Consider the following 26,791-nt stretch of genomic DNA (forward strand, 5'->3'; position numbering starts at 1 on the left):
TCTCCATTCTGGTTCCTTGAAAAGGACTTCTGAGGCATAGAAAATGCGATTCCTACGGCAAAAAGGGTTTTCCCATCCTTTTTGCTGTGGGTGAGTGTCTCTCTAACCAAAGGCCCAAAGAGTGATGAGTCAAAGGGGGCATTAACAAAGGATGCCTTAAAGGGTTCAGCAAAATAACAGTCTCATTCAGGCATGTCTCCTTATGGACAGTCCTGAACCAGCAGCTTGTGAGCTTCCTTCCACTGTATGGGTGATTAACCTCACTGAGGAACTGGCAATGGATGACAGAGTGGCTAGCTTGGGAGAAAGTTTAAGCTCCTCCACAGGCATGGACACAGAGAGAGAGGCTGAAAGCTAGTTGATCAGATCTCTCTGAAAGATGGGTAAAGTCAGCTAGGTAATTTAACAAGTCCAGTACAAAAGTGGCTGAGGCATAAATGCGCTTTCCAAACCTGTCCAACATTCTAGACTCCTTGTTAGGCAGATGGACATCGGCACTTTCCTCTGCCAGCTCTAAGTGGCAGCCACCATATTGGTATCAACTACAGGGCCCTTACTCCAATGTTTCCTACCAGCTGGTGGGACCAGGAACCTATTGAGGCACTTGAGAATGCGCTCGATGGTATCTGGTTCCTTCCACATCCGGCGGGAAACCAAATCAATGAGATTGTCTGCTTGGGGGCGGGGTTCACCCAGGATGCAGATGGGCCCATCCCAAAAGCCACCAAGAACACTGACTCCTCAGGAGGAGGAGGAGGATGGACAGACCATCAACCTTTCTGCTTCAGGATTTCTAAAATGTCTCAGAAGGAGACATCAGGTGGGGATTGAGAGGATCTTTCTCCCTCATCAAAGTCAGTGTCTTCAGTTAATGACTCCATCGGGGAGTCAATGTGCTTCCTTTTGCAGGTCGTCTTTGCAGGGGGACTTCCTAAGTGGGGTACTCTGGGGAAGTATCAGAAGGAGGAGATCCTCCTGGGCAGGAAGGTCCTGGAGACTTGCTTGGGACAGGCTGACTCGGAACCGAATGAGTAGGCTGCGGGACAAGAGATGATGGCTTGCTGCCATGAGAGAAGACCCTTTCCACTACATGTAAAGCCGACAGACCCAGAGAAGCCCTCTCTGCCTCCCCCGGAGCTGAAGCAATGAGGGGAAGGTGACAAGGACTCACACCGGATCCGTGACCTCCAGAAGGAATCTGACCTTAGTTGTTGAGGGTCGAAGCACTCAGGGAGAGGGATGGCTCCAACAAAGACTGAGCTGATCCCACTCCCCCATATCCAGCACCAACACTTCGGCTCTGAGATCCACCCTGCTCCAAAGGGATAGAAACAGGGCTGATCAGGCGCACCATCAGGGTCGAAGAAGAGGTCTTTCCTGGCAGCGAAGCTGACACTCTTGGAAGTACCAAAAACTAAGTCTGAAGCCAAGGGTCGGATCAGAGAAGAAGTTATGATGGTATGGGCCGAGTAAGCTCACAGGGGATGGAGCAGACACTACCCCCATCTAAATCCGGGCCTTGAGGAACTTCCTAATCATCCTGCCCATGTTTTCCTTAGACCAGCTTCTAGAGGACTTGGAAGATGACAAGGGAGGTCTGGAGTGTTTCCACCTCGGCGAGGGGGACTTTCTTGAACAACCTGGAGACTTGCTCCAAGCTCTTGGATCCAGAGTCCTAGGATCCAAAACTGGAGCTGAAGAAGAAGGGGGTGACAGTGTAATTATTTCAGTCAGATCCAAGGAGACTTGTGGATCCAATAAGGTGTTAACTTTCCTCCAATCAGAGGAGGTTGAATCCAAAATTTTCTTAGTTTTGGATCTCGGCTTCCAAGGGTTCCCTCGAGCAGTCAGAGAGAGACCTCCTCTTAGCTTCTTTAGAGAAAGAGGATGAAGCCAGACAGGGGGTCTGAGCCTCAGAAACTGAAGAAGGAATAAGACCTCTTAAAATTAGCTTATTGCACCCATCTGCAAGAGCACACTGGTTTAAAAGAACAAAAAACTTCACACACTGCTTTCAGATGATCAGCACCTAAAAAAACAGATGCACTCCTTATAGACATCTTGACTGGGGATCATCTGCCCACAAGAAGTGCAACACTTAAAGGGAGGGTTTTGTCAGACATAACTCCAACAAATGAAACCTGGCTCAAATGAGTGCCAAACAAAAAAGAAAACTAATACACTTAGCAAACCCACAAGACACGAAATTCATCTCTAAGGGAAAGAGTCGCTACCAAGGCTATATCTCCACCTAACAAACTAAAGATAAAGAGAAATTTAAAGTGGAAGTTAAAGTTACAGTTTAACGTTGACAGCAATACCACTACCAAGAGCACATCATGCGTGAGCACACACACACACACACACACACACCAACTTTTAAGTCAGGATAAGAGGCAAAGAGGGAGGAAAGTCACTCACAGCACCAACGGCAGTTAATAACAAAGGTTGCAGAACAAAGGAAGAAAGGATTTTTTTTGTACTTTGCTATCCTAAATATTTGAGAGCACAGATCCATGTCTGATCGCTGAAGTGGCAAACAAGATCTGGGGATCTTGGGCGGGTGTAGTTTATTATGGGCAAGAAGGAGGAGCTCGAGTCTCGGATCCAAGTCTGGAAGATGTGTCAGAGTCAGACACGAGGATCAAATCCAAAACCCTATTGTGAGGAGGAATGAAGAAGACATCACATTTTCTCTTATCCACTTGTTCTGCTCAACAGCCAAGCATATAGGCTGTCACAGGGAAAAATCTCTCAAGGAAATGAGATGGTTGAGCAACCTCTTCAAGGTTCATATTTTTGGTATCCTCAAAAGGATTCTTTGAACCCTTGCTGGTGTGCAGGTCACATCTTCCACTAGGATGGCAGTTAGACAAGAATTTCTCCCTTCAGCATGATCCTCTGTCATACTGTTGTTTTTTGTTTCTTTGAATGGATTGTTGAGGATCTAAAATTTCAACCCAACAAAAGTGAGCATTTTGTCGTCTTGCTCACACTGCAAAAACTAGTCTTTGACCTTTTGCCCCAACAAAGAAGTTTCAAAGGGACCATTGATGAATGCCACCTTGATGTTGTCCAAAAAGTCATTGAGACACAGCCCAACCTGCCTCTACAGTGCAATGTCTGAGCCTGCCATGGTAGCTACCTACATCTGTTGTACGAGTCAAATGCATGGCCAGCAAAAAGATGGATGTAATGGTTGCTGCTTGGGTCTCCAACTGTGATCTCAGATCACCCATAAGTGACTGTAGCATAGTACACCACAGTCTCAGATTTATTTTTTTTTAACCAAATCCCTCTGAATCCAAAACCACATGCACTAGATAGCTGTATGTCCTGAAAGAAAACATACTAGATACATTAATGTGCTTTCCAAGTCTATCCATCATCTGGACTTTCATGTTATGAAGATGAATAACTAGCGTTTCCTCTGGAAACTCATGCTTAGTGTCAGCAGATGCCACTATAGAATCCACAAGTGGCCATTCACTCCAATGTTGTCTACATTTGGGGGGTCCATAGAACTTAACCAACTTATGGGGATAAGTTCTGCCACATCTGGCCGTTTCATAATTTAGAGCATGCCATGCCTACAAACTTATCAGGGGTGGTACTACTCAGACTGGAAGAGAGGACCTATAGACATTCTATAAAATCACTTCCACCATGGGGGTAGGGGTCTACTGCTCAGGATCACCTTGGTCCCATCACATCCACTATCTCACCAAATTGCGGTGTCTTTAGGAAGGGATCTGGGAGGAATTCCCTTTCAAGATCTGTGACTGGGGAAGAAAGCTCAGAAGAGTAGTCCAGGTGCTTCCCCTTACACCTACTCTTTCGGGGGGGGGGGGCATCTAAAGTATTCTGGGAAGAAGATGCTCCAAAATTCCACAATCTTAGCCTATGAGGAAAAAGGATGCCATGTGGCTAAAATCTTTAGCTTTGAAGATGCACCTTTCAGGCAAAGCAGCAGTCAGACCTCCTTTCTCAATCAACATGTCGGCCACGACATTCAGGCCTGAGACTACTTGTACTGACTGCATGAACATCAACACTGTAGAATGGGCACCAGCAATGACTGATAAGTTGAAGTTACTATAGTAGATATTGGTGCTGAAGAGGTCAAATAAAGAGTGTGGTGAAGTTAGTAATGGTCCCAACAATGAAGGAACCAGCAAAGCCACATATGGCTCATCTAGTGCCTGGTGCTATTCCATGATCTGGCACCCTCTCCTCAATTTAATCTAAGCAGAAAAAAAATTCAATGCTTTTTATTCCCAATTCCCAGTTCCTTCAACTTTAATGTTGAGAAGGAAAAAAAAAATAAAGGTCTATCTCTTTCCTTCCTGTCAAGGTCCCAGTGACATCCACTTTAAGGTGACATCCAAAATGCCAGTATTTAAACAAATGCCTTTACTATACTACAGACTAATAAGTATCTGCAGATCATGCCGCCAAACACCTTGTGTCCAGGAGAGCTGCCCCCTTTGTCCCACCCCAACTATGCTACTGGTAACCAGAATAGACCCTAGGCACTTGGAACTCAGCTCTTCGATCCTAGTGCTCTCTGCCACCAACAGGATCAGTTACAAAGTCGCCACTAACTCAGAGCGAGTCAGCATCAAAAAAATGTTACCGGTCACCAACAAGGGCATCAGTGAAGGCTGACATACTTGTTCCAACACTAACGGAGCCTGGAAGAGGAACAGAACTAAATGTGGTCAGGGTTCTCTTTTTTTTTTTTTGCTGCCTCAGGCACAGACTAGTTCAAGTCTTCAGGAAGGTAGACATCATCTGTCGACAATTCAGTTGCATCCAGCTCCAAAGAGATGTATAGGACACTGTCAACACTGGGGTGAGGGGACAAAAATGTTGTGCTGAGAAGAGAAGCCCTCAGTTCTCCTTGGAGCAGCATCTGTAGTGCCTGAAAAATTCTGCCTAGGAGGCAGAAAAGACCATGCAGGAGTTGACGCATAAATTGTTTCTGGAAGAGAAGGGGAAGTGGAAGTCCTAGGTACCTTAGCTGGTGGCAGTTTCTATAAGATAGGTCAATACAGTTCATCTGCCCCCCCCCCCCCCCCCCCAATCTGGGCAAGCTGGCTTTACAGGCTGCTTTATACTTGTTCTTGGTTCTTTCTTTCTCTGGAGCCTCAGACCTCAACATCTCTTTGAAGACCAACTTGTTTTGTCTAACCTGCAGTGTTTGGCAACTACAGCGCTTACAAACAGTTCAACTGCATCTAAATGTTCTACCCATGTTGTGAGGACCTTGAGGAGAGATTTTATGGCCATAAACCTTACAATTCATAAATCTGAATGTATTTACTTCTATCTCAATTAACCTACAAATTTGTACCAACCACAAAGTAAACTTGCAACACTCAAAACCACTGCATGGATTACTAAAAACACTAGGCCCAACATCAACATGTACCGAATTCTCCAACAGGAATGACAACAGCACATTAACAGCAATAAAAAGGCCACTATAAGGAAGGAACAAGTTACAATCTTGAAACGAAGCCAAAGATATTTTTTTTTGTTTTTTTCATCGAGAGATGTGGAAGGAATAATGGCGACAGTATCAGGTAATATTTATGAAAAAGCAGAGGAAACTGATAATTAAGGTACTTAAAATACAATTACACAATTAGATCAACGCTAATGCAGAAAGGATACACTTAAACCTGACAAAAAAAAATCTAAAATTCTATGTTGAGACTAGAGCAAGGGTGGAGGTGTCACAGCTACAACAGCAGCAACAACATCTGGAATCCTGAGCCTAGAAGCAGAGGGTTATGGGATACGGGATGAGCTTGAGCTTGCAAAGAATACACTCTGCCGAGGAAAAAGGCACCAAGGAATCAGTCCACGTTAAAGCAATCCCAGCAAGCTGTAAAGAATATATTTCCTTCTAACTCTAGAAAGCAAATGCCTATTTTCAAATCTGCCCAGTGCAGTTATCTGCCATTATATTGGACAATCAAAATTACTGTATTGTATTTTTACCATATCCCGAGTACTGTACTGCTTTACCTGTGAGTTAGCTGAAATTGCTGTATTGATAATAACTGTTTAACTGTCTCTCAAATGGACAGAGTCGAGGCTGAAAATGCTGATTCTAGCAGCAAACAAGTACTGGTTAAAAGGCTCAAAAATAAATAAATCCTTTTACTGACTCCATTCCTGGAGAGCATTCTCAGCTGCTGCTACCCTCTGAATAGGGAAGCAGAAAAAGGGCCTCTTTTTCTTAGGTCTTACAGTGGTTGTGATGAATTGCTGGCACTTACACCTCTATGTTCCTTACGAAATACTGCTAATGCTTGTACTGCTCATGATATGGTTATAAGGGCCGAACATAAAATCATTATTCACAAAGGATGTCAGAACAGAGATCTTAACTGAAGGGTGAAAAATACTGGCATGATAAAGGGGCTAAACAAGCCCTTATAAAGTGATGCATGATTTCACAGTGTGTACCAGAGGAGACTGTATGCATCTGAACATGGGAGTCAGACAAAAACAGCCAAAGTGAAGTGCAAGGAGGGATAATCCCAGATGCAGACCCTCCAAAGAGAGATCAAAGAGGTCCTTGGGATTAGATTTTTCTTTATAGATCAGAAATAACAAATTTCTCCACAGTATAAAAAAAGTGATGCCTACAATAATCAAGTTACATATGACAGATGAAACAGTAACTTATGTTAGTTACACAGCACACGTTTTACACTTAAAACCAAAACCATATATTTGTTTTGATTAATGTCAAGGTGCATTTTATTTTACTGTTTTTGAACCCACATGAATAATGTTTTCTTTAATTACATAAAAATGTAAAAAAAATCATTGTAAATCCCATATGTATCTGGCTTTGCTACACATCCCTTCATAAATTATCATCAGCAACCTTGGGTTAAGGTAAACCAGTTAAATCACATTTGCAAAACCAGATTCAATGACTTGACACTGCACTCAGCGCATTGATTCAAAATACTGCACTCAACTGCAATTTTTTTTTTTAATTTAAAAATCATCCAACAGCTAACAGTATAAGAAAACACAATTACCTACCACACAACTCAAAAAAAAATGTTGTTTCAAGCAACGGACAAGTACTGAGATGTCAACCAGGAGAAGAACAAAGTCAATGCCCTACATGATATCACTTTGAAAATAAGGAAATATGATAGTCTGTGCTAAAGAATGTAGTTTACTACATGGTACTTTGTGAGGAATTTATTTTCCACATAAATACTATGGCTAGCATGACAAAAATCATCCTTTACTCTCAAGTTCATGGCCAGTCACTACACCACCACTCAATAAATGGATAGATAACACATCATAGTCCTAATTATTAACAGCACCTTAACTTTTTGTTCACAAACAAACAAAAATACATTTAAAGACAAAGCCAGTGAACATCTGCATGAAAATAAACACAGCAAGCTGAAATGTTTACCTCTTTTTGTGCAATCCCCATTCGATCTCTCCAGTGCATTAAAACTATATCCACTTTTTCTTTGGCAAACTTCTCTACTTCCTTGGCAGCTTTCCCAGCAAGCCTTTGCCATTCTGGTACTTTGTTAAACTTATACTGATCCTTGAAGAAAGTTAAAAAACATGCATTAATTTCATTCTCAGGAGGGACTCTGCAATAATACATGCTCAAATGAAAGCATACTGACATCTAATGTCAAAGTCTTAAAATACCAACTATATTATGATAAAAAATGCCCACTAAAAAATATGTACACATTTGCATGTGTATGCAAGCATAAATGCGATGCAAACTACAGCATACTTTGCATATGCACACACAAAAACACAGCCTATTGTTTAATAAATAAAAAAAAAATCAGTACTTCAGTTGGAAAATGACAACACTCATCATAAAATTGAGTCGAGTTCTCTGATCTTACAGCATAGGATACTTTACGTATGAAATGATTCAGACTCCCCCACATACGTTTCCATTACTATTATAATAATTATTTTTACTTTTTAATTTAGTACTTCCCAATCATTTCAATGGCCTGCAGGTAAATGAATAAGCTGTCAAATAACTAAGGTCAGACTTGTGTTCTCAGGGTTTGATTTAGTTTAGACGAGGGCCATTTTTTGGTGGAAAATTGGTGCTTATTTTCACTGTATGCACACAGTTTTTTTTACTAGCTTAACTGTGATTGTGATAGGTTTTTAATACTGCAATCATCACTGGAGGGTCGATGCACTAACAACAACAAAAAATGTATATTCTCGATTTATGCCATTGCTACATTACCACACACATATATACCCAAAAGTGTGAAGGACGTACATACACAACATAGAGGATTATGATCACCTCACTGATAACAACACACGATGTGTGTGAGACACTGATAAGAAATTCACCTGGGGGGGGGGGGGTCCACAGGTCAGACACACAAAGTAAACCAATTATTTTAGTAAAGACATAAGTAAGCATGAGGTGTCCATTTCAGTAGAAAAGGTCATCTGCAGGTTTACATCACTCACTGAAGTGAGGGGCTGTCCTGTACTACACCTACAACACAGCGAGTTAGGGCAATAAACAGAAAAAATCCTGACAGCTGCTGGAATGACTGCCTCTGCAACAGTCTCTCACCTTATAGGGAACAAATAGGCTGGGAAAAACTTTTGTCCTGTGAAGAACGAATGGGCAAAATGTATTGTGAGGACATCTAATGGTCAGGTGACAGCAGGAATCAAAAACAGCACAAACAACAAAAGGTGATGCAGCAGAGACAGACCATCAAATTAAGCACCACTTCTGACACACCAGTCCCTTCATAGTGCTAATGAAAGCCATTAACAATTAAAATACTGAACTGAAAAGAAATGGAGGAACCTAAGTTTCTGTGATACGAAACAGATCACATGCCAAGCTTTGTTCCCACTTTCCACTACACAAACCATAATGTTCTCTGCATTTTAAAGTTATCAAAGAAATAGCACTGATAAAATAATGGGGGCTGTCCAAGCAACCCCATATTTGTGAACCACAATGTATAAATGAGCATTAATATTGACCAAGTGCATTATTCTCACTCGCCAATAGGTAACAAGATTCCATTCTGATTTCCTGTTATTTTCTGTGCATAGTTGTGGTCTTAGAAGGCCTTGTGTGGAGATGATAGAGCTTGGATTTATTAAAAAGATGTTTGCCTCCTGAGTAATATATTTTGAAGGAATATTTCCTATTGTATTTTGTGCATACAAGGCCTTGGCACAGTCTCCACAGGTTTCAGTTGGCACTCTTGATTTCTTCTCATAGTCCCAAAACATGAGGATTGATGTGAAGTGTCCATCAATGAACTGCATTACCCTAGTCAGTGGGACATGTGCCACAGTTGAAAAGATTATGCAATTGGCTAGTTCAGTTAATCCGTTAATTAAAAATGGATTTTCTGCCACTGAAGTTTGGATTTCTGAAACTTTTGCCTTTGAACAGAAACAGAAAATGATTAAGGCAGACAAGGATAAATGTTATGAATGTTGGACTGTGCCATAATTTCAATGTGAATGGGAAGCTTTGTGATAGTAGACTGGTTAGTTGATTCTCACTTTCTGTCTCACCAGTCACCGAGCACTTAGTTTAAGGTCTTGTGCATAATCAGCCAGTACAAAGGGTCATTTAATGACAATTGCATTTACTCTGCTTTTATCCAATTAGAATTTAATAATTATTTATACTGTCTGCAAACTACCTCACAAAAACTCCCACTCTTAAGAATTCAATAGGAGTTGACTTTCACGATGGTTGTAGACTAACTAACAGGATGATTAGAACTTCCTACTGTGAAAGCTAAGAAATTTAAAAAAAAACAGTAAAAGTTAATAAAATGGATAAAATTCAGTTATTGGCTAGTAGCTACATTGACTGGATGCTAGCAAAGAAGAAATTTGGAGAAAGCAATCAAATACCAACAAGAAAAGAAGTTTGGCTGCAGTTCAGCAAAAAATTCAACTTTAGTACAGGGCATGGCTTTCATTTAGAGGAAAAATTACACCCAGAAGCTTTTTAAAACAGACAACGCAGGAAAAAAGCCAAGTAATGAAAGTCTAGAAAAAAACAGAAGCAGCTTTAAGTGAAAATTCAGATGAGCTGATAAAACCACAGAAATCAGGCTTGAAGGAAAGACTGCACACCCCGCATTTCAAGAAGAGATGTTTCAAAAACACTACACCTAGACGACAAAGGATGCAAAGAATACTTGAGATTTTTTGCTATTTCAGATAAACAGGACTGAATAGACCATTAACCTTATGGAAGTACAAAAAAGATAGACTGGTGTTCTACAGCAGGATTTGTTAATTGAGATTACACATAGTGTGTATATGCTCCAAATATCGCCATCAGAAAGCAGACGAAATCCACATTAGAACAAATATAACCATTATAGAAATATCAATCCACTTTAGAAAAAACTGTGGCAAAAAGGTTAAATAATAAATTATGGCTATACCAAAATGTTAGCAAAAAATGATTATTTGCTCAACAGTCGGAAAAAAAGATAAACAAGTTTATCTCAGAAACTGGGAGATGTCTTTTCTCATCTTGAACGTATCAAGACAAGAACATCTAGAATTACCTTTTCATATAATATACAGTTGAAATTCAAAGAACTGCTGGATAAACAGACTAATAATTAACAACTACTGCTATCACTTTCTGTTTCTATTTAAAAAAACTTAGCCATTGTAAATAGTTATTTTAGTTTATCACTGTTCTTTTACATATTTATTTTTGCTTTATAATATTTCTATAATCGCATATTAATGTTTTGTTGTTAAAATTTTCAATAAAAGCAATTGAGAAAAGAAATCAAGGGGATGTCAAAACAGGGTCAGTGTTAGCATTTTGGAGGACCCCAGTATATATCAACCTGGGGGCCCTTGGACACTTCCAGTGTGTCACCCTGTAAATGCCACCCCTCCTAAGCAACGTTTTAGTTCATGCTGTAGTGTTTTAGAGGTAATATACACAGACTGAACTGTAGTTACTGTGCTCTTACATTATGAGCAGCCTGTGCACCACACTATATTGGCCCATCTCACAGAAGGGCATTCACAGTTATTGGCATTTAGTTGTAGCAATGATACATAACTCTATATATGGGGCTGGACTTAGGTAAAATGGTGCCCTAAAGCACTGCCACCTGCCCCCCCCCACACACACATCTCGTGGGCTCCAGTACTCCTATCTACTGCCACCCCCCCAGCTCTCCACATTATGCACATTACTTTTTTCTCCCATTTCTCACATTTTGCCTTACTCTTCAGCTTTTTCAAGAATCCATGACTTTCTATATGCTCTAAAATGCATTTTATTTTTTCTTTCAAGAAAGACATAAGTTGTGCTCAAGGGTTAATGTTCAAAGCTGACAAAACAGCATCTCATAATAAACTAACAAAACAATTGTTGTAAGGACACACAAATCCTTTCTGGGAATACTGCCTGCCTCCTTACCTCCCCACCCAAAAGAAAAAAACTGTCACTGCCTGTGATGTTAGAGACCGGGATGAAAGCAGAAGTTCAGATGGCCATGGTCATGTATTTTGTGACTGCTTTCATATTTATACACACCATGCCTCTCACTCCTCACCCCTTCCTTCCCAAAGGCAGTCACCACTATATGTACCTGGTGTGAGACTGTGACAAAAGTAGAAAAAAATTATGACTACAGTAATGAATTACACTTTGTTGCCAATACACAGTACACTGTCTCTTGCACATGACATGCTAACTTTTTTGTACACCTCGGTCCATCAGAAAAGTAAAAGAAACAATGACCCAGTCTCCAAAAGAAGCTATAATGACCTCTTCAGCATACCTCTAAGGTTTGATTGTGATGAGAATTATAGTAATGAGCACACAATCGCCAGCCCCCCCCCCCACAAACAACCTTCAGCAACCTTTTAGACACATTTATGCAGGGCTGGTTTTAGAATGGGTGTGGTTGAGGGTAGAGCCTATCACTAAGTCCATATCCAAAGACATTTATATATTGTGGCATGCGGTGGCCATCAGACTCCTAGAAGCTACAAGTGTCTGAATTATCTGTAATGTATTTTATGCCTTACTTTTGAAATAAAATTACTTGGTAACTGCATTTTTAACCGCTACGCACAGAAGAGTTACCAAGTACCAGCGTGTGTGTACAGATAAAAATCAGTTTTTTTTTTTTTTTGGTATGGTACACTGAAGCACGAATCCAAAGACCATCCAGTAAAAATATATAACACGTTTATTTGTAGGTAAGCTCTCTCACCACGTACTGTGGGCTTCATCAGACCATATACATACGTAAACACTTGTAAAAAGCAGTTTTTAAATACCTTCTATCACTCATTAAGTTCAAACTTTTCATTCAACAAATCATGTAACAGCATGTATGCCCCCTAATTATGTGAGTGGCATCATCGTTTCTTCCCTAGTTTAATTTAAAAAGACATTCTTACAAACTACCAAACTTTGTATAACTTACAATAAATAAAAATATAAAAACACATCTCTGTACAGATGAATATACATTACTTATACTTGTATAATATATCCAATTTACAATGCATACACACTTTTCAAGAGGAGATATGTTAAAAATAGTAGAGTTAGGAGACAGAGCACACAGAGAAAATCTGAGATTTTCTGCTGTAAAGAAGAAACAGGAAACAGACTGCATTAATCTTAAATACAAATAGGCAACTGGACTGGTGTTCAACATATGATCTGTTAAATGAAAGGGCACAAAGTGAATATACTCTGAACCTGGCTATGAGAAATCAACAGAGACCTATATTAGTAAAGATGCAATCTTATTACTTGAAAGAATAGATCCTGACTAAATTGTGGCAGAAATGGCAAGTATTAAAAATTGGAGATGGAGAATTTGTGGAAAATAATTATTCACTGTACACCAGACAAAACAGAAATAAGTTTATCTATTCTAGCACTCAGAAAATGTCCAAAGCCAGGTAAGAAATTCAAGCTGCTGTATCATATCTTCAGAATTTTTTTCCTGGAGGATCAAACACCTTTTTTGATGAACAGGCTAAGGGGGAAATAAATGTTATCCAGCAAAGTGCAGGCCTGCAAGCAGAAGGACTAACTCTCTCATTCTTCTGACAACAAAGCCCACATAGAGACTTTCTAAGTGAAACCTTTTCTATTGTTTCAAAGTGAAAAGCTTGAGTGACATACTGAAAAATCACAGAAGCTGACACACACAATGATGAAAACACTGGACTTGAATCAGAGATGGGTGATAGAAGCTGGAAATCATGAAAACAAACAACACTGAATTGAGTGAAAAAAATGGGAGACTAAAAAATATCAACTCCACTAGATATAGGAATAGATGTGAAATACTGGCTTAGCAAGAAAAAAGTGGATAAGAAAGACTGGAATTTTGTTGACTGTTAAACTTGTAGGTGAACTGTAAAGCATATGCCCCCACTTTTTGCATCACTATTGTTTAAGAGGACACTGAAAGGAATGAAAACGTAACTTAGTAAAACAGTTTTTGTTTGTTAACTTGTATAAAAAAACACGATGTAAAGCAGTTTTGCAAAGTGTGCAGATGTTAACCTTAAAGCAAGCAAGGACTGTTTCAGTTGCAACATATATGGGCTTTATATTGTAACAAGATAAGAAAGGCTAGTCAGAAGCAAGTTAAGGTTAACAATGTGATGATCCTGAGCTGCTGAGGTGTTGGGTGGGAAGAACTGGTATATTGATATATATAGAATTAAGACAGTAACTTCCTGTTTTTACAAGGGTTGGTGTGTGAATCATTGTCCTTGGTTAAAAAACTAGACTAGTTTTTCTTAGGAAAATATGCTTGAAAAAAAGAGAAAATGATGGAAGGTAATGAGATGGCAGCTTTCCTCCATATGCAAAGTATTTGCTTATTTTTCTTCCTTTAGCAAATGCTCTCTGTGGGAGACGAGTCTAGAGCTGCAGGCAGTTGGCCAGGTGAAGTCTGTTCACTGTGTTGTAAGCAAAATTTAAAATTATTTCATGCATCTTGTAAAGTTGTTAGCTGCTTTTTTCTCACCAATGACTGCTTTTACTTGAGAGGAATAGCAAGCAACTAATCTCAACAGTTATGAACACTTAATCCTGAGAGAAATATAATATTTAAAAGAACGGTGGCAAGTAAGTCAGTGAAAAATAAATACATTTTGAAATTATAGGAAGTGAATTAACAGAAGTAGTAGTACCAGCCTCCCCAGCAATTAATATAACAGTGCACAACTTAGTTTATTTAAAAGTAGATCATGTATTTTTTACTACAGTTAATGTTTACTGGAAGCATGCAAGCTGTTCTTCACATCTAGGAGGGAAATAGAGTTAATAAAAGAACAGGCAGCAATTAGTGTAAAATGGGAACATAGGCTGTAACATGCTCATTAGCATGGATATCTCAATTTTAGGTTAGGCAGTGCCTGTCACTACTGAAGCAGTCAGTTTAGGGCAATTATTCCTATCTACAGGGAAAATGTACATACTTTTGTGTGCTTGTTATTAAAAGTAGATGGAGGCCTTCTGAAATTGTGTGTGTGTGTGTATATATATGTACACACAAACACACATATTATATATATATATATACACACACACACACACACACACACACACACACACTCTGAAGCAATAAGTCTTGAACAATGTGACAAGTTCAAAAGGAGATAAGCAAATGTTTATAGGATCAGCCTGCCAAACAGTCATGTGTAATGGGAGTAACAGTTTTCTACCATAAAGGCTACTCTGACCATATCCCTTATGGAATCTAAATGGATTTATAGGTATAGACAAAAAAGCAGCGTACTAAATTATATTAACAAATGTAGGGTGCAAATAAGCAAAGTTGAAGAGATGCATATGGATAGAAAGTAACAAGTGAACTTGACAAAGAATGGACTTTGGGACAGACATTCAACAGAATATCGGGGACAAAGGAAAGGGGATGTAATAATATTAACTGTTAGAGGGGCTTCAGCAGTGATACAAGAGGAAAAATTGAAGTAATGGTAGATTTGTGGTAAACGGCTACTGGCACGGGAGAAGGATTTTCACTGGTATGTATTTATAATCCACCAAAAACTGCTACTGCATAACAAAGTTTGGGAGAAATAATGAGCTTTCAAGCAGGGATTATTACTTATGGATGGGGACTGGAACTTGATTTGCAATAGTGAAGATTTATCAGGGGGACCTAGAAGGGATAATACATTTCTTCATAAGTCTGCACTCTAAGAAGATAATTGGTATGGAAGATGTGAATTCAGTAGTACGAAATCAGACAGAATTTGTGTTTTATTCCCCACACTGCAATAACTCTGCTAGACTGGAGAGAAAAAAGTTATGTACTCACCATAATGTTCCATACAAGTTGTCCATCTTGCCTTCATTCTGTACTAGTGGGTTCAGAACCAATCCTTGGTTCCGACTCAGCCGTTTACAAAAGCTCGAGGTCTTCAACTAGCTCATGGCTTACTCCCTCTCTCACAGGATCCTGTAGGGAATTCCCCAGATCTTGTTTGTTGGTATACTAATATGTGCATAGAAAAGATTTTTTTATTATTTTACAAGCCAAGAAGCGGGTCAGAGAATATTAGATGCCAAATAGTAACATCTCAATCCTCCAGGGGCCAAAGGCTTGCAGTAGAAGGGTGAGATGCAAGAATGAAGGGGAGATGGACAACTCACATGGAATGTTATGGTGAGTACATAACTTCTTTATGTGATGTCGTCCTGTCTCACCTTCATTTTGTACTGATGGGACAGCGTCCCTAGCAACATCTTTCTTGGGTGGCTCATGGGAGAACATTCTTCAGAACAGTGGACCCAAAACAGGCCCTGTCCCTGGAGGCCAAACCCACTTAGTAATGAGTAATAAAGGTATGAGGCCTTGCCCATGTTGGAGCAGGGCAAAAGGTATCAATTGGCAGTTTTGCAGGGCAAAAGGTATCAATTGGCAGTTTTGCACGAAAGGCAGAAGAGGTAGAAATAGCCCTGGGAGAATGAGCTCTTATTTTGTTGGGAAGTTGTTTATGGACTGGTATGTAAATGTAATGCAGTCTGACAACCATCTGGATATAGTGGTTTTAGCTACTGCAGTGCCTTTCTTGCAGTCTGAAAAGGATACAAACAATTGGTCAGTCTTTCTACAGTCCTTTGTTCTGTGTAAGTAGAAATATAATTGTCTATGTACATCTAGTTGGTGTAACATATATTCTGCCTTACTGCCATATTTGGGGGAAAATGGTAAGTCTATGGGATGTTTTAAGTTTGATTCTGAGCATACTTTTGGTAGAAAGGACGGGTTTGTACAAAGTGAGACTCTGTCCTTACGGAGTAGTATATAAGGAGGTTTGATGGACAACGCTTGTAGCTCCAAAACTCTCCTAGCTGAAGTGCTAGCTGCTAAGAAAATCATCTTCCCAGTTAAAAACTTTAGGTCACAGGATGATGCAGGCTCAAAAGGTAAAGGATTATATGGGATAATACAACATTTAGGTTCCATGGGGGGGGGGGGTAGAGGTGGTTTAATGGGTGGTTTTAACAGGTTAGTACCTCTCAAGAAGGCTTTATAAAGTCTGTGGGACATAATATTCGGACCCCCTTCTCCAAAATGGAAATTAGAGATTGTTGCTAAATTGAACTTAAATAGCAGCTGCAGCTGCTCCCTCCTGAAAAAGCTTTGCTAAGAATTCCAGTATGGAGGGTATAGGTGCAGAGAAAGGGTCAATATGATTTTTCAAGGCACAGGAGGAGAAGCTTTGTGAGAAGAAATCAAGATATGTTGCACTGAAGGTGAGAGGTCAGGTAGCCTGGCTATGTTTGGAACTGCAGCAGCCATGCTGTCAACTTGAGGGTTTGGAGAGATGGATGGAGCATTCCCGATGGGTGAGTTAGATGAGCCGGAACTGGGTCTAGAATCCAGGGCTCCTCCTGAAGATGAGGCCATAGAAAGGGGAACCAGATGTGAAGAGGCCAGTATGGGGTGACAAGTATTAAGGTCTGTCCCAATGCACTGGCTTTCTGAAGAACTTTGAGTATCAATGGAAAAGGAGGCAAGGTGTAGAGAAGATTCGAGGGCCAATCGTGTACAAGTGAATCCCTTGGGGACTCCCCCGGTGGGGTGATTAGGGCAAAGTAGCTGCTGCATTTGGAGTTCATGGACGTGGCAAAAAGGTTGCAGCAAAGCTGGCCCCATTTTTGGAAAATCATTTCCACTATGTCTTGTTTCAGGGACCACTTGTGAGGCATAAATATTGCCCTGCTGAGTTTATCTGCTAGCACGTTGGATTTCCCCTTGATATGCATTGCTAGCAGAAAGCGTTGGGAGAAGGTCGCCCACTGCCATACTCTCAGGGCCTCTTGACAGAGGAAGGTAAAGGTACGGTTCCTCCTTGTTTGTTTATATATCATATGACTGACATATTGTCCATTTGGATCGCAATCGTTCCTAGCGGAAGAGAGTCTTGGAATGCCTGATGTGCAAGTGGGTCTTGTGATCCTGCCAAGTGCCTTGGACTGTCCTTCTCTGATAATGTGCCCCCCCATCTGGGAAGCATCCGTGGTCACTGTGGCTAGCGGTTGTGGAAAAACAAAGAGTCGACCTAAAGTCACTTGATTGGAGTAAAGCCACCAACGAAGGTCTCTCCTACAAGGTTCTGTTAACATGATCTGGTGTGACATCAAAAGTTCCTGCATGGACCACCGAGTGAACAGCAGCCACTGTAGAATTCTCATTACATTTATCGCTGCTGCCATGATCCCTAGTACTACTGCCCTTGCCTGAATCTTCTTTTGAAAAGAAGGTCTACAATCTGTCGCCAAAGGGCTTGTACTCTTTCTGGGGATGCCTTACCATCACTTTTATTGTGTCTAAATCTGCGCCTATAAAAATGATATGTTGAGATGGCAATAAGACAAATTTTTCGTAATTTATTGTGATCCCTAAATGAAGGTAGGGAAAAATGGACTCCCACAGCAGAGAGTTTTTCCTTCCTGTTCACACCTGGTTAGTGTGTCTTTGACCTTAGGCCCAAATAGGGATGAGCCATCGAAGGGGGCATTAACGGAAGACTTGAAGGATTCCGCAAAGTTACATAAGCGCATCCAGGAAGGCTTCCTAAGGGAAATCCCTGAATCTGCTGCCCTACTCGCTCCATCAGCTGCATAGGAAATGAGCCTCATGGATGAGTTTACCACTGAATTAAAGGTGGAGAGCTGGGAGGACACTATCTGATACCCACGCAGCTACAGAACCCAGGAGAGCATCTCCTAGCTCATTCAGGAGATCTCTATGCAACCTGGTAAAGTGCAAGGTAATTCAAGGACCTGTGTGTACAGGGTCGCTGAAGAAAACATGCGCTTCACCTACCTGTCCATCGTATGCGACTGTTTGGGGGATGGACAGAAGAGGAAGTCTCTGACAACGTCTAGGTGGCCACCGCCATCACCACAGCATCTACCGGGACACATTTTGTAAGGAAGGTTTTATCTTTAGGGAATGTGATTAATTTATTTGGCTTCCAGGGGACAGGCTCCACTGAATCTGGAGATTCCCATGCCTTTCGACAAACTAAATCTATAAGTTCACTGAAAAGCAGAGATAACCAAGTGGCAAAATGGTAAGACCCAAAAGCCTTCAGGTAGACAGACTCCTCATCAGAAGGGTTAGTGGGCTTCCAGCCACCTCTCTGCTTAAGAATTTCTACGATGTCTGCAAAGGAGACATCCTCAGAGGGTGACCGTGGGGGACCCTTCTGTGTCAGATGTGATAGACTCCTCTGGGGAGTCCAGATGCTTCCTCTTGCATAATCTCTTGATGGTGACCTCTTCAGATGGCCATTCTGGAAAGGTTTCGGAAAAGAGGGGTTCATCCACTGGGGCATCCTGAGGCCTTGGGTCTCCACGTGTGTGTGTGGAATTGGTTGTGCTGAGATGGACACAGGTGCCTTTGGTGGAGGAATGACTGGATCTGAGCGTGGAGCTGCTCATGGGGGACAGCGCCCTTCTCATCGCCTTGAAAGCACCAGGCCCATGATCCAAGGAAGCTCCCAGTTCTGAAGAACTAGAAGGCTTCCCTGTCACCAAGGGGGTTGACTCCGAAGCCGATGTAGGAGCCGAGCTTACCAGTGCTGAGGGCCCGAGAGGCAAGTTCGGATCTGACAACTGTCTGATCAGACTGTCCTCCCCGGACTCGACCGGAGAGCTTCGGGTCCCAGACTCCTCGAGCTCAGATGGCACAGAGGAAGTCAGAGCAGTAATTGGGGCCAAAGATCCTGGAACAGGTCTCGACGCTGATGGTTCCACTACGATCAGCTCCATGCCTTCTGGCTCCAAGGCGGGTCAGAGGAAGAATCAATGGTGATGGGGTAGGTCCACTCTGTTCCGAAACTCTCTGAGTTGGCTCTGACAATTTGGCTAGCGCTGGTGTACTTAAGTCTCCGAACCACACGATCCACATCATCTTCTGAAACTCCTGGAGGATCGAGAAGGGGCAGGAGATCTTGACCTTTGTAGAACTGGCGATCGTAATGTCAGAGAAACCGGCTCAGAACCTGCAATACCAACGGTTCCGAAACAGGAACAGCAGAGGGTGTTTTTTGGGCCAGACAGACAGACTTTGGGTCCGATGAAGACATTTTTGGTACTTTTTTAGTAGGTTCAGCTTGTTCTGATGAGGTAGATGAAGATCTTTTGCTTGATTTTCCAGACTTAGAAGCAGGGGGAAGGGGGTTGCTTTGTAACACTCTGACTTTCTCCTAAGGCTTTTGAAAAAGAACTCTTCAACAATTCCCTCAGTATCAGCTTATGTTTCCTTTCGAGGAGAACCCTCAAACTAAATGAGTGGTATATAGAGCAAGCCTCTTGCAAGTGTACTGCTCCAAGGCAGTACATACAGTCAGTATGGCTAACAGTTAAAGAGATTTTTTGAGAGCACTTGGAACACTACTTAACCCCGAACATTTAGTATCTTTTGATTATTTAGACATATCAACAGAAAAAAAAAAAACTGAAAGCACCACTATCATTCAGAAGCAATAACATACTACATACTAAGCAGCGCTCTAACTCAAACGAGCTATTTAGATAAAGGAACAGAACAAATAACTGTATATATGTGTGTATATATTTATATATATATATATATATATATATATACATATATATATATATACATATATACACACACACACACATATATATATATATATATATATATATATATATACATACATATACACACATATATATATATATATATATATATATATATATATATATATATATATATATTAAAGCAAACATAGCAGCATACCCACACAGGAAAAAAAGCCCTCTAAGTTAAACGGGCTGAGCCGTTCTGTAACTTAAACAAGCTGGCTCGGGAAAAGGTCAAAACTAGTTTAACTCAAGAGTAAATAAAAAACACACACAAAAAAGATATTCCAAATGGAAAAGTTTAGAAAAGGAAAACCTTATAAGCTAAATATATCAGATGAACTATTCACACACCAAACCTGACAGCTCAAGGAACAACGAGCCTAAATACTGTATTTAAAACACACACACACACACACACACACACACACACACACACACACACACACACACACACGCACACACACACACACACACACACACACACACAAGCCAGGATAGGGTAAAATTTTAGGCCTTGAGATAAACGACGGTCTCAGAGAAAAAACAGTAAGGTAACAGAGCAGTCTAATACTATAACAGAGTCAAGCAATTAACTAAAGAAACTAGCAATCATTTTAATTAAAGGAAGGAAATACAAGTTTTTAAAGGTATTATAACAATTTAAAAGTAAACTTAGTCAGAGCCAGTTGTGAAACACCCGATATGTTTAGCAGCAAACGAGATCTGGGGAATTCCCCTAGAGCATCATGGGATAGGGAGTAAGCCACGAGTTAGTTGGAAAACTCGAGCTTTTGTAAATGGCAGAGTCGGAACAGAGGATCAGTTCCAAATCCACCAGTACAGAATGAAGGCAAGACAGGACAACATTACATCTACATTTAACAGGAGTATATGCATTTAATTGAAAGATTTGACACCTCCAATATCTATTTCAGATTATGTATCAGTAAAACTGAGATAAAGATGCAAGATAATGAAGTAAAAATGAAGCACTGCCACTGTCATGCTCCCCTGCTAAAAATGGTTTACATTCATTTAACTGAATCACAGAAGAGTTCTGTAGAAAAACACTGCCGCTAATAGTCAAATTATGGACATCAGAGTAGTAGTGATGTCAAATTAAAAGACCTGGGTCAACACAATTAAAAAAAAAAAGCAACATATACACACAGCACAATATGGAAGGGTCTAAATAAACACAAACATCTACCTGTTTGTATGTTTTTGTGTGTCCTACATGGCCCCTGCAAATTATATACACCAACTCCAAGATCGCACTAAAATGAGGAAAAGTGTAAATTTCCTGATCCTCACTGTACTGTGATCTCCATTCAAAAGCTTCAGCAGCAGACTTCATAACGTTGACTTTAGATGCATGAATGACAGGCTCCATTTATTCACATTAATTCAGTAATACATGGTACAACATTTCAATCACTCTAGTAACTGTATTCAGTCAAATAAAATACAATGTACTGTAATTCTGCAAAATTAATGCATATTATTAAAAACAATGGCATTTAAGAAATGGGGAGAGGAAATTATTAGGAAGTTACAAATTTCTTCTGAAGGGATAACCAAGGATTGGGATAAGACTAAAATAGTGTTTAAAAATGGGGTAAAAATAAAAGAGAAACAGGTAACGGGAATTATTTAGAGGGGCTAGCAATGGTTAAATTATTGCAAAATAAGGGGAATCTGGCAGAAGAAAAAGAGCAGCAACTGCAGAGAGCTGAAGGGAAAATGAAGTATTTGGACAGTATGTGTGAGTTAAGAAAGGTTGTTGTTAAAGCAACTATTTCTGATAATGAGCCCAGAGCACAAAACTTTTTAGCGCAATGACTTGGGCAACAGCAAGTACAAAGGGTTGTTGTCAAACTTGGGTAGCCTTTGACAAGAACAACAATCAGAGATCCTATAGCGGTATTAAAAATATTTTGGAAATACAAGGAGAATTTGTATAAAGCAAAGGAATGTGGAAACCCAGAAAATGCACAAATGAAATTATCTATAGAAGACTTAAATTATATGAAAACTAGGGAAAGAAGAGTTTCAATAATAACAAAGATTTTTTTTTTTTTTTTTTTTAGAGCTATGAGCTTTTTTTTATTTGTGTAGTAAAGTTTGTTTATGGTCAAGTTCTACCAGAGGTGTTTGTTTATAAATGTGGTCCTGTATTTGTCCTAAAACAGCTCCTGCCCACTGTGAAACTCAGATCATTACATTGTAATAGTCACAGTATGATCCCTGCACAGGACATATTTCAACCTAACCTTGTTTAGAGTGGTCTCTCTGAGGCAAAGTCTTTGCACTTGCTGGTGATTTGAGAGTCCCGTAGAATGATGGTGTCTGGGTTAATGGAGAGGGGTTCAACTAAAATATGACTTCTGATTTGCAAGTATCCTGAATGGGTTCTGTTGTTGGCAAGGATGCAAAACTAGGTTTTGTTTACTGATACCAGGATACACAAAAGCTCAAGGTCACTGCCCTGCTTGAGCACTCTAGAGGCAAAGGTGTTTTCAGACGTACAGTTCACGTCACCAGTTAGTCACTAAATAAAAAAAATGTTTACAAATGCAGTAAATATTTATTTACAAAAACAGCGCTCATAATTAGCTAAATAACACAAGCGGCTTAAAAAAGCAGTCCCTTACAGGAAACTTCTAATACTGATAAAAATATCAGGTTTCTTAAAGGGGAAATACAGGTTTTACTCTCAAAATAAAATTAAATATTTTCTTAACAGGTAACACTTGTGCGGACTCTTGTGAATCCCTTCAGCGGTTAAGAGTGAAGATGTGTGTATGTGTGTGGGCGGGGAGGAGGTGGGGGGGCTTTGTAAAATTGTCTAGTTGTGGTTTCCTAGGCATGGAAATAATCAATAGTCTCTAAAGGCTACTTCAGTAGTGGGAATTATGAACATCTTCTGGTTAAAGCATCAATAATGAAACAGCAGTTCTGATGTACTGGAAGACAGGTAGACAAGCTGAAAATGACTGAGGACATCGAAAGAGAAACAGACAGGGATGCTGTTAACTCTCTAGGTTGGGGGAAAAAAACAGCTATTTGTGTTTTTCATACACAACAAAGTGAAAAAAGTACTGAATGGGGAACATTTCATTTATAAATTTTCTATAGCTGGTAGTTGCATGGACGGTCTTCCTCGCCTACCCCTACTTTGGGGGGGGGGGGGGGGCATGAAACCTTTACAATTTAACTTGCACCTCTCGGATAAGGAATGTTCTACATGTACTGCTTTCTGAAGCAGACGGACACAAAGGTAAAAGATTCACTGTCCTGATGACTTCCCGGCTAAGTTTTTTCTATATGCATTGTTTTCCTTTTAATTTTCTTCACTGCTCTTTTAAAGAAAACAGCAGCAGATGTGACTATATGAATGTTAAGCTGGGTTTCAATTTTCATATTAATACATAGAATGTGATAAAATGAGAACCATATATACCCGCAAAAATGATTAAAACATTCTAACATTAAAAAGTCAAACAGAGTTAAAAAAAAAAAAGTATACTTACAGTAGCAATTTTCACATTATCCCTGATATGCATGCGATCAATATCCTTCTCGGGTACTGGGTCTGTGCTTTCCAGATATGTCAGTAAACCAACTGGCTGCAATGATAAAAAATATGAGTGCAACAGCAATACCACAAATATCCCCAGAACAACAAACATGACGAGGTTACATAATCAATAGAATGAGATAAACTTAAGATGGTCTCTCTTTTATCAATGAAATGAAGCTGCTGTAATTTCAATAAAAAATGGCATTGCAATCAAAGGATAACACTTTAATCTTCTGCATCAAATGATATTAATGACCCTGTGCAACCATATTTTACATGATCGTGACCAGGGGTCTCAAACTCAAATAATCACATGGATGCTCTGTGAGGACTAGCAAACACAGACAATGGTTACAATCTTCAAGAAAGAAAACAAAAATATGCAGGCAGTGTAGCTGCAAAAGTGTAGTCGCTCCCCTCATCTAGAATTATACTAGTTTGAGGTCCTGGGATCTCTAACAGCATAGCACTTGATCTTGTCATCCTATCAGCAGTTTCTGTAGTACAAGGCTTACTTTGATACACTGAAGGCAAACTGTGGTTGCCAAGTCAATAATACAGTGCAACCAAATTCCTGAAGTAACTGTTGCATCTGCACCAAAAGTTTAGCTATGTAGACATCCTGTACTATTCCAAGGCTTTCACAGCATTTCAGTCAGAAGATTCTTACATGCTGGCACTTTCTTGATTCAAGTGGTACTCTTCAGTGAAGCAGTCCACCTGTTCCTTAGAAACCATACATGATATCAGCACAGGAAAGGCCAAAAATAGGAAAGAACTTCCTACATTCTCAGTTATTTTCCATCACAGTTAAACAAGTCCAGCAAGGAGGATCCAATGAAATGACCCAGAAAAGGAGGCCCATATACAAACTACAGCATCAAAGAAAGAAAAAAAAAAACACTTCCAGTGATCATGCCCCTACACATGGGTAGCTCTATCAGTGATCCTGGGAAATGCAAACTCATTAGACTGACTAGGCTAATCTACAATGTCATGGAACACATTACACCCGACCCTCAAACTATGACATCGGAAACCTTATCATAGACTAGCATCATTTTAGCTTTGTCAAATGGAGAACCTGCCTATTCAACTTGAATTTCTATGACAGGGTCACACAGACTGTAGACAGTAGTTATTTTGTTTACAGCTTATCTGATTCTGGCCAAAGCATTCAACACTACAGCCTATGATGGCATAGTTAACAGGTTATCTGCCTTAAAAGTTGATCAGTAACTGCAGAAATGAACAGCCAACTGGCTGAAAGACAGAACCTAAACAAATAAGGTGGTGGGTGTCAACACCGAAACTATGAGCTTAACTAGTGCGTTTGCCCCATGGTTTAGTATTAGGACCCCTCCTTTTAGCATATACTTCTCTGATCTCCATAAAAGAAATCAGGGCCTTTGGTTAACTAAGTTTGCAGATGACTGCAAACTGTGTGTTCATGTCAATTATACAATAAAGGCTCACTCTTATTCTAAAATGTTCAATGACAGGACAGCCCAATCAGTGTGCCCACTATAAATAAAGCATATACCAATGTAAAAAGGTCTATCCATTCATGCACTGTTGAGCAGCCATACTTTGGATTTTAGTGTCCGGTACATGACAATTTCTCACTGCTTCTAGCTTTTCTTTTTGCGATCCAACAACTCCCCTTCCCATTACTTAACGTAAGTATTTTATCTGTACCATCTCTAACTTGCTCTTGATGACATTGAATGTCAACCTGTCTTGCTCGAGAAAGACAACATAGCCTGTACTTTGGCTAGATGAGTGTCCCCAATCCTCAGAATGCTTTATGACATTGTCTTGGTAAGCAGCGGTATAACTGACATGGGAATTTTGACTCCATCCATTAATCTCTGAAAGGTTGCAGGGGTACTCTGTTGCCCAAATAAAAGCCAATATGCTGGAATAAGTCTTCAGAGTTTGAAAAGTCTGTTTTTATCCCATCATCAACTGTTAGAGAGATTAGCCAGTACCTTTTTTTCAGCTCTAACATGATTAAAAATGCTGTCTTTCCCCCAAAAAGTCTTCAACACTTTAATACGGGGGGGGGGGGGGGCTTCTGGTATAAAATTATGGCAAGCTGCTTGCTACACAAACCATCACAAATAAAATTTAGCCATGACAACAAAAGCAGTATCAGCATTCATTTCTGAATGGCAGTACTGCACTCTCACATCAGCACGTGTCAATCACACCTCCATCAATACATTTCAGCTCTCTCTGATTTTGCAGAACATCCTTGGACTTAACCTCATACATGTTCATAGATTAGTACTAGGCTAACTGCCCTTGCGAGCCATTTTAAGCTTAGCCAATTATCCCTTGTGAGACTCAAACTCTGTACCTTGTGTTTGTAAGGCAAACACCTTACCCATTAGGCCACCCTCCCTCACGTTCTGCACCTTGCAGAATACTTTTCTTACCTACCCTCTACCAACATTCAGACTTCGTCACCACTAATATCCTCCTGCAGTGCAACTACTTGCTTCCTTCACGATCCCTACTTTCCCACTACCTGCTATCAATAAAATACAGATCCCCGCCACTTACCTTCAGTCAAAATATAGACTTTTTAACTCCATTTCAACTCCAACCAAGCCAAAATTAAGTGGAAAAATACTTTCCAAAAACAAGTATCTATAACTCCCCAATATACTAAAATCCTTCTAGGAAGAGACATTCACCCCTAATCGTGGCTCAATCTATCACAATGATCACCAAGAAAATTCTCTTCACACACTACCACCACAATGGTCAACCCCAAACCTCAGTAATCTAACCTTTGCTGCAATAAATGCTAGATGTACAAGACAAAACTGCTGAACTACATGCCTGGATTACCCAGCATAAACCTGATATTCTCACTAACTGAAACTTGGCTTAAACCCAGCATAAACGACTCTGAATTTACACCTCCCAACTACATCACCATCCACGACGACAGTATAAAGAGGAAAGCTGGTGGCATTGCTTTAATATTT

The 26,791-nt window shown here is 40.2% G+C and overlaps 1 protein-coding gene across 1 annotated transcript in view; it reads right to left on the reverse strand.

The window, feature by feature from the left end:
* The window catches only part of DNAJC13 (DnaJ heat shock protein family (Hsp40) member C13), a gene marked incomplete in the record, with an annotated part of 3,140,357 nt that overhangs the window by 1,898,036 nt on the left and 1,215,530 nt on the right, over nt 1-26,791 (reverse strand). Inside the window, 1 exon segment of the mRNA XM_044066722.1 lies at nt 7,463-7,603. Within this exon segment, the coding sequence (XP_043922657.1) occupies nt 7,463-7,603 (141 nt within the window).

This window comes from Protopterus annectens, chromosome 3.part1 (genome assembly GCF_019279795.1).
Source record: "Protopterus annectens isolate FY-2018-M chromosome 3.part1, PAN1.0, whole genome shotgun sequence".
Taxonomy (NCBI): domain Eukaryota; kingdom Metazoa; phylum Chordata; order Ceratodontiformes; family Protopteridae; genus Protopterus; species Protopterus annectens.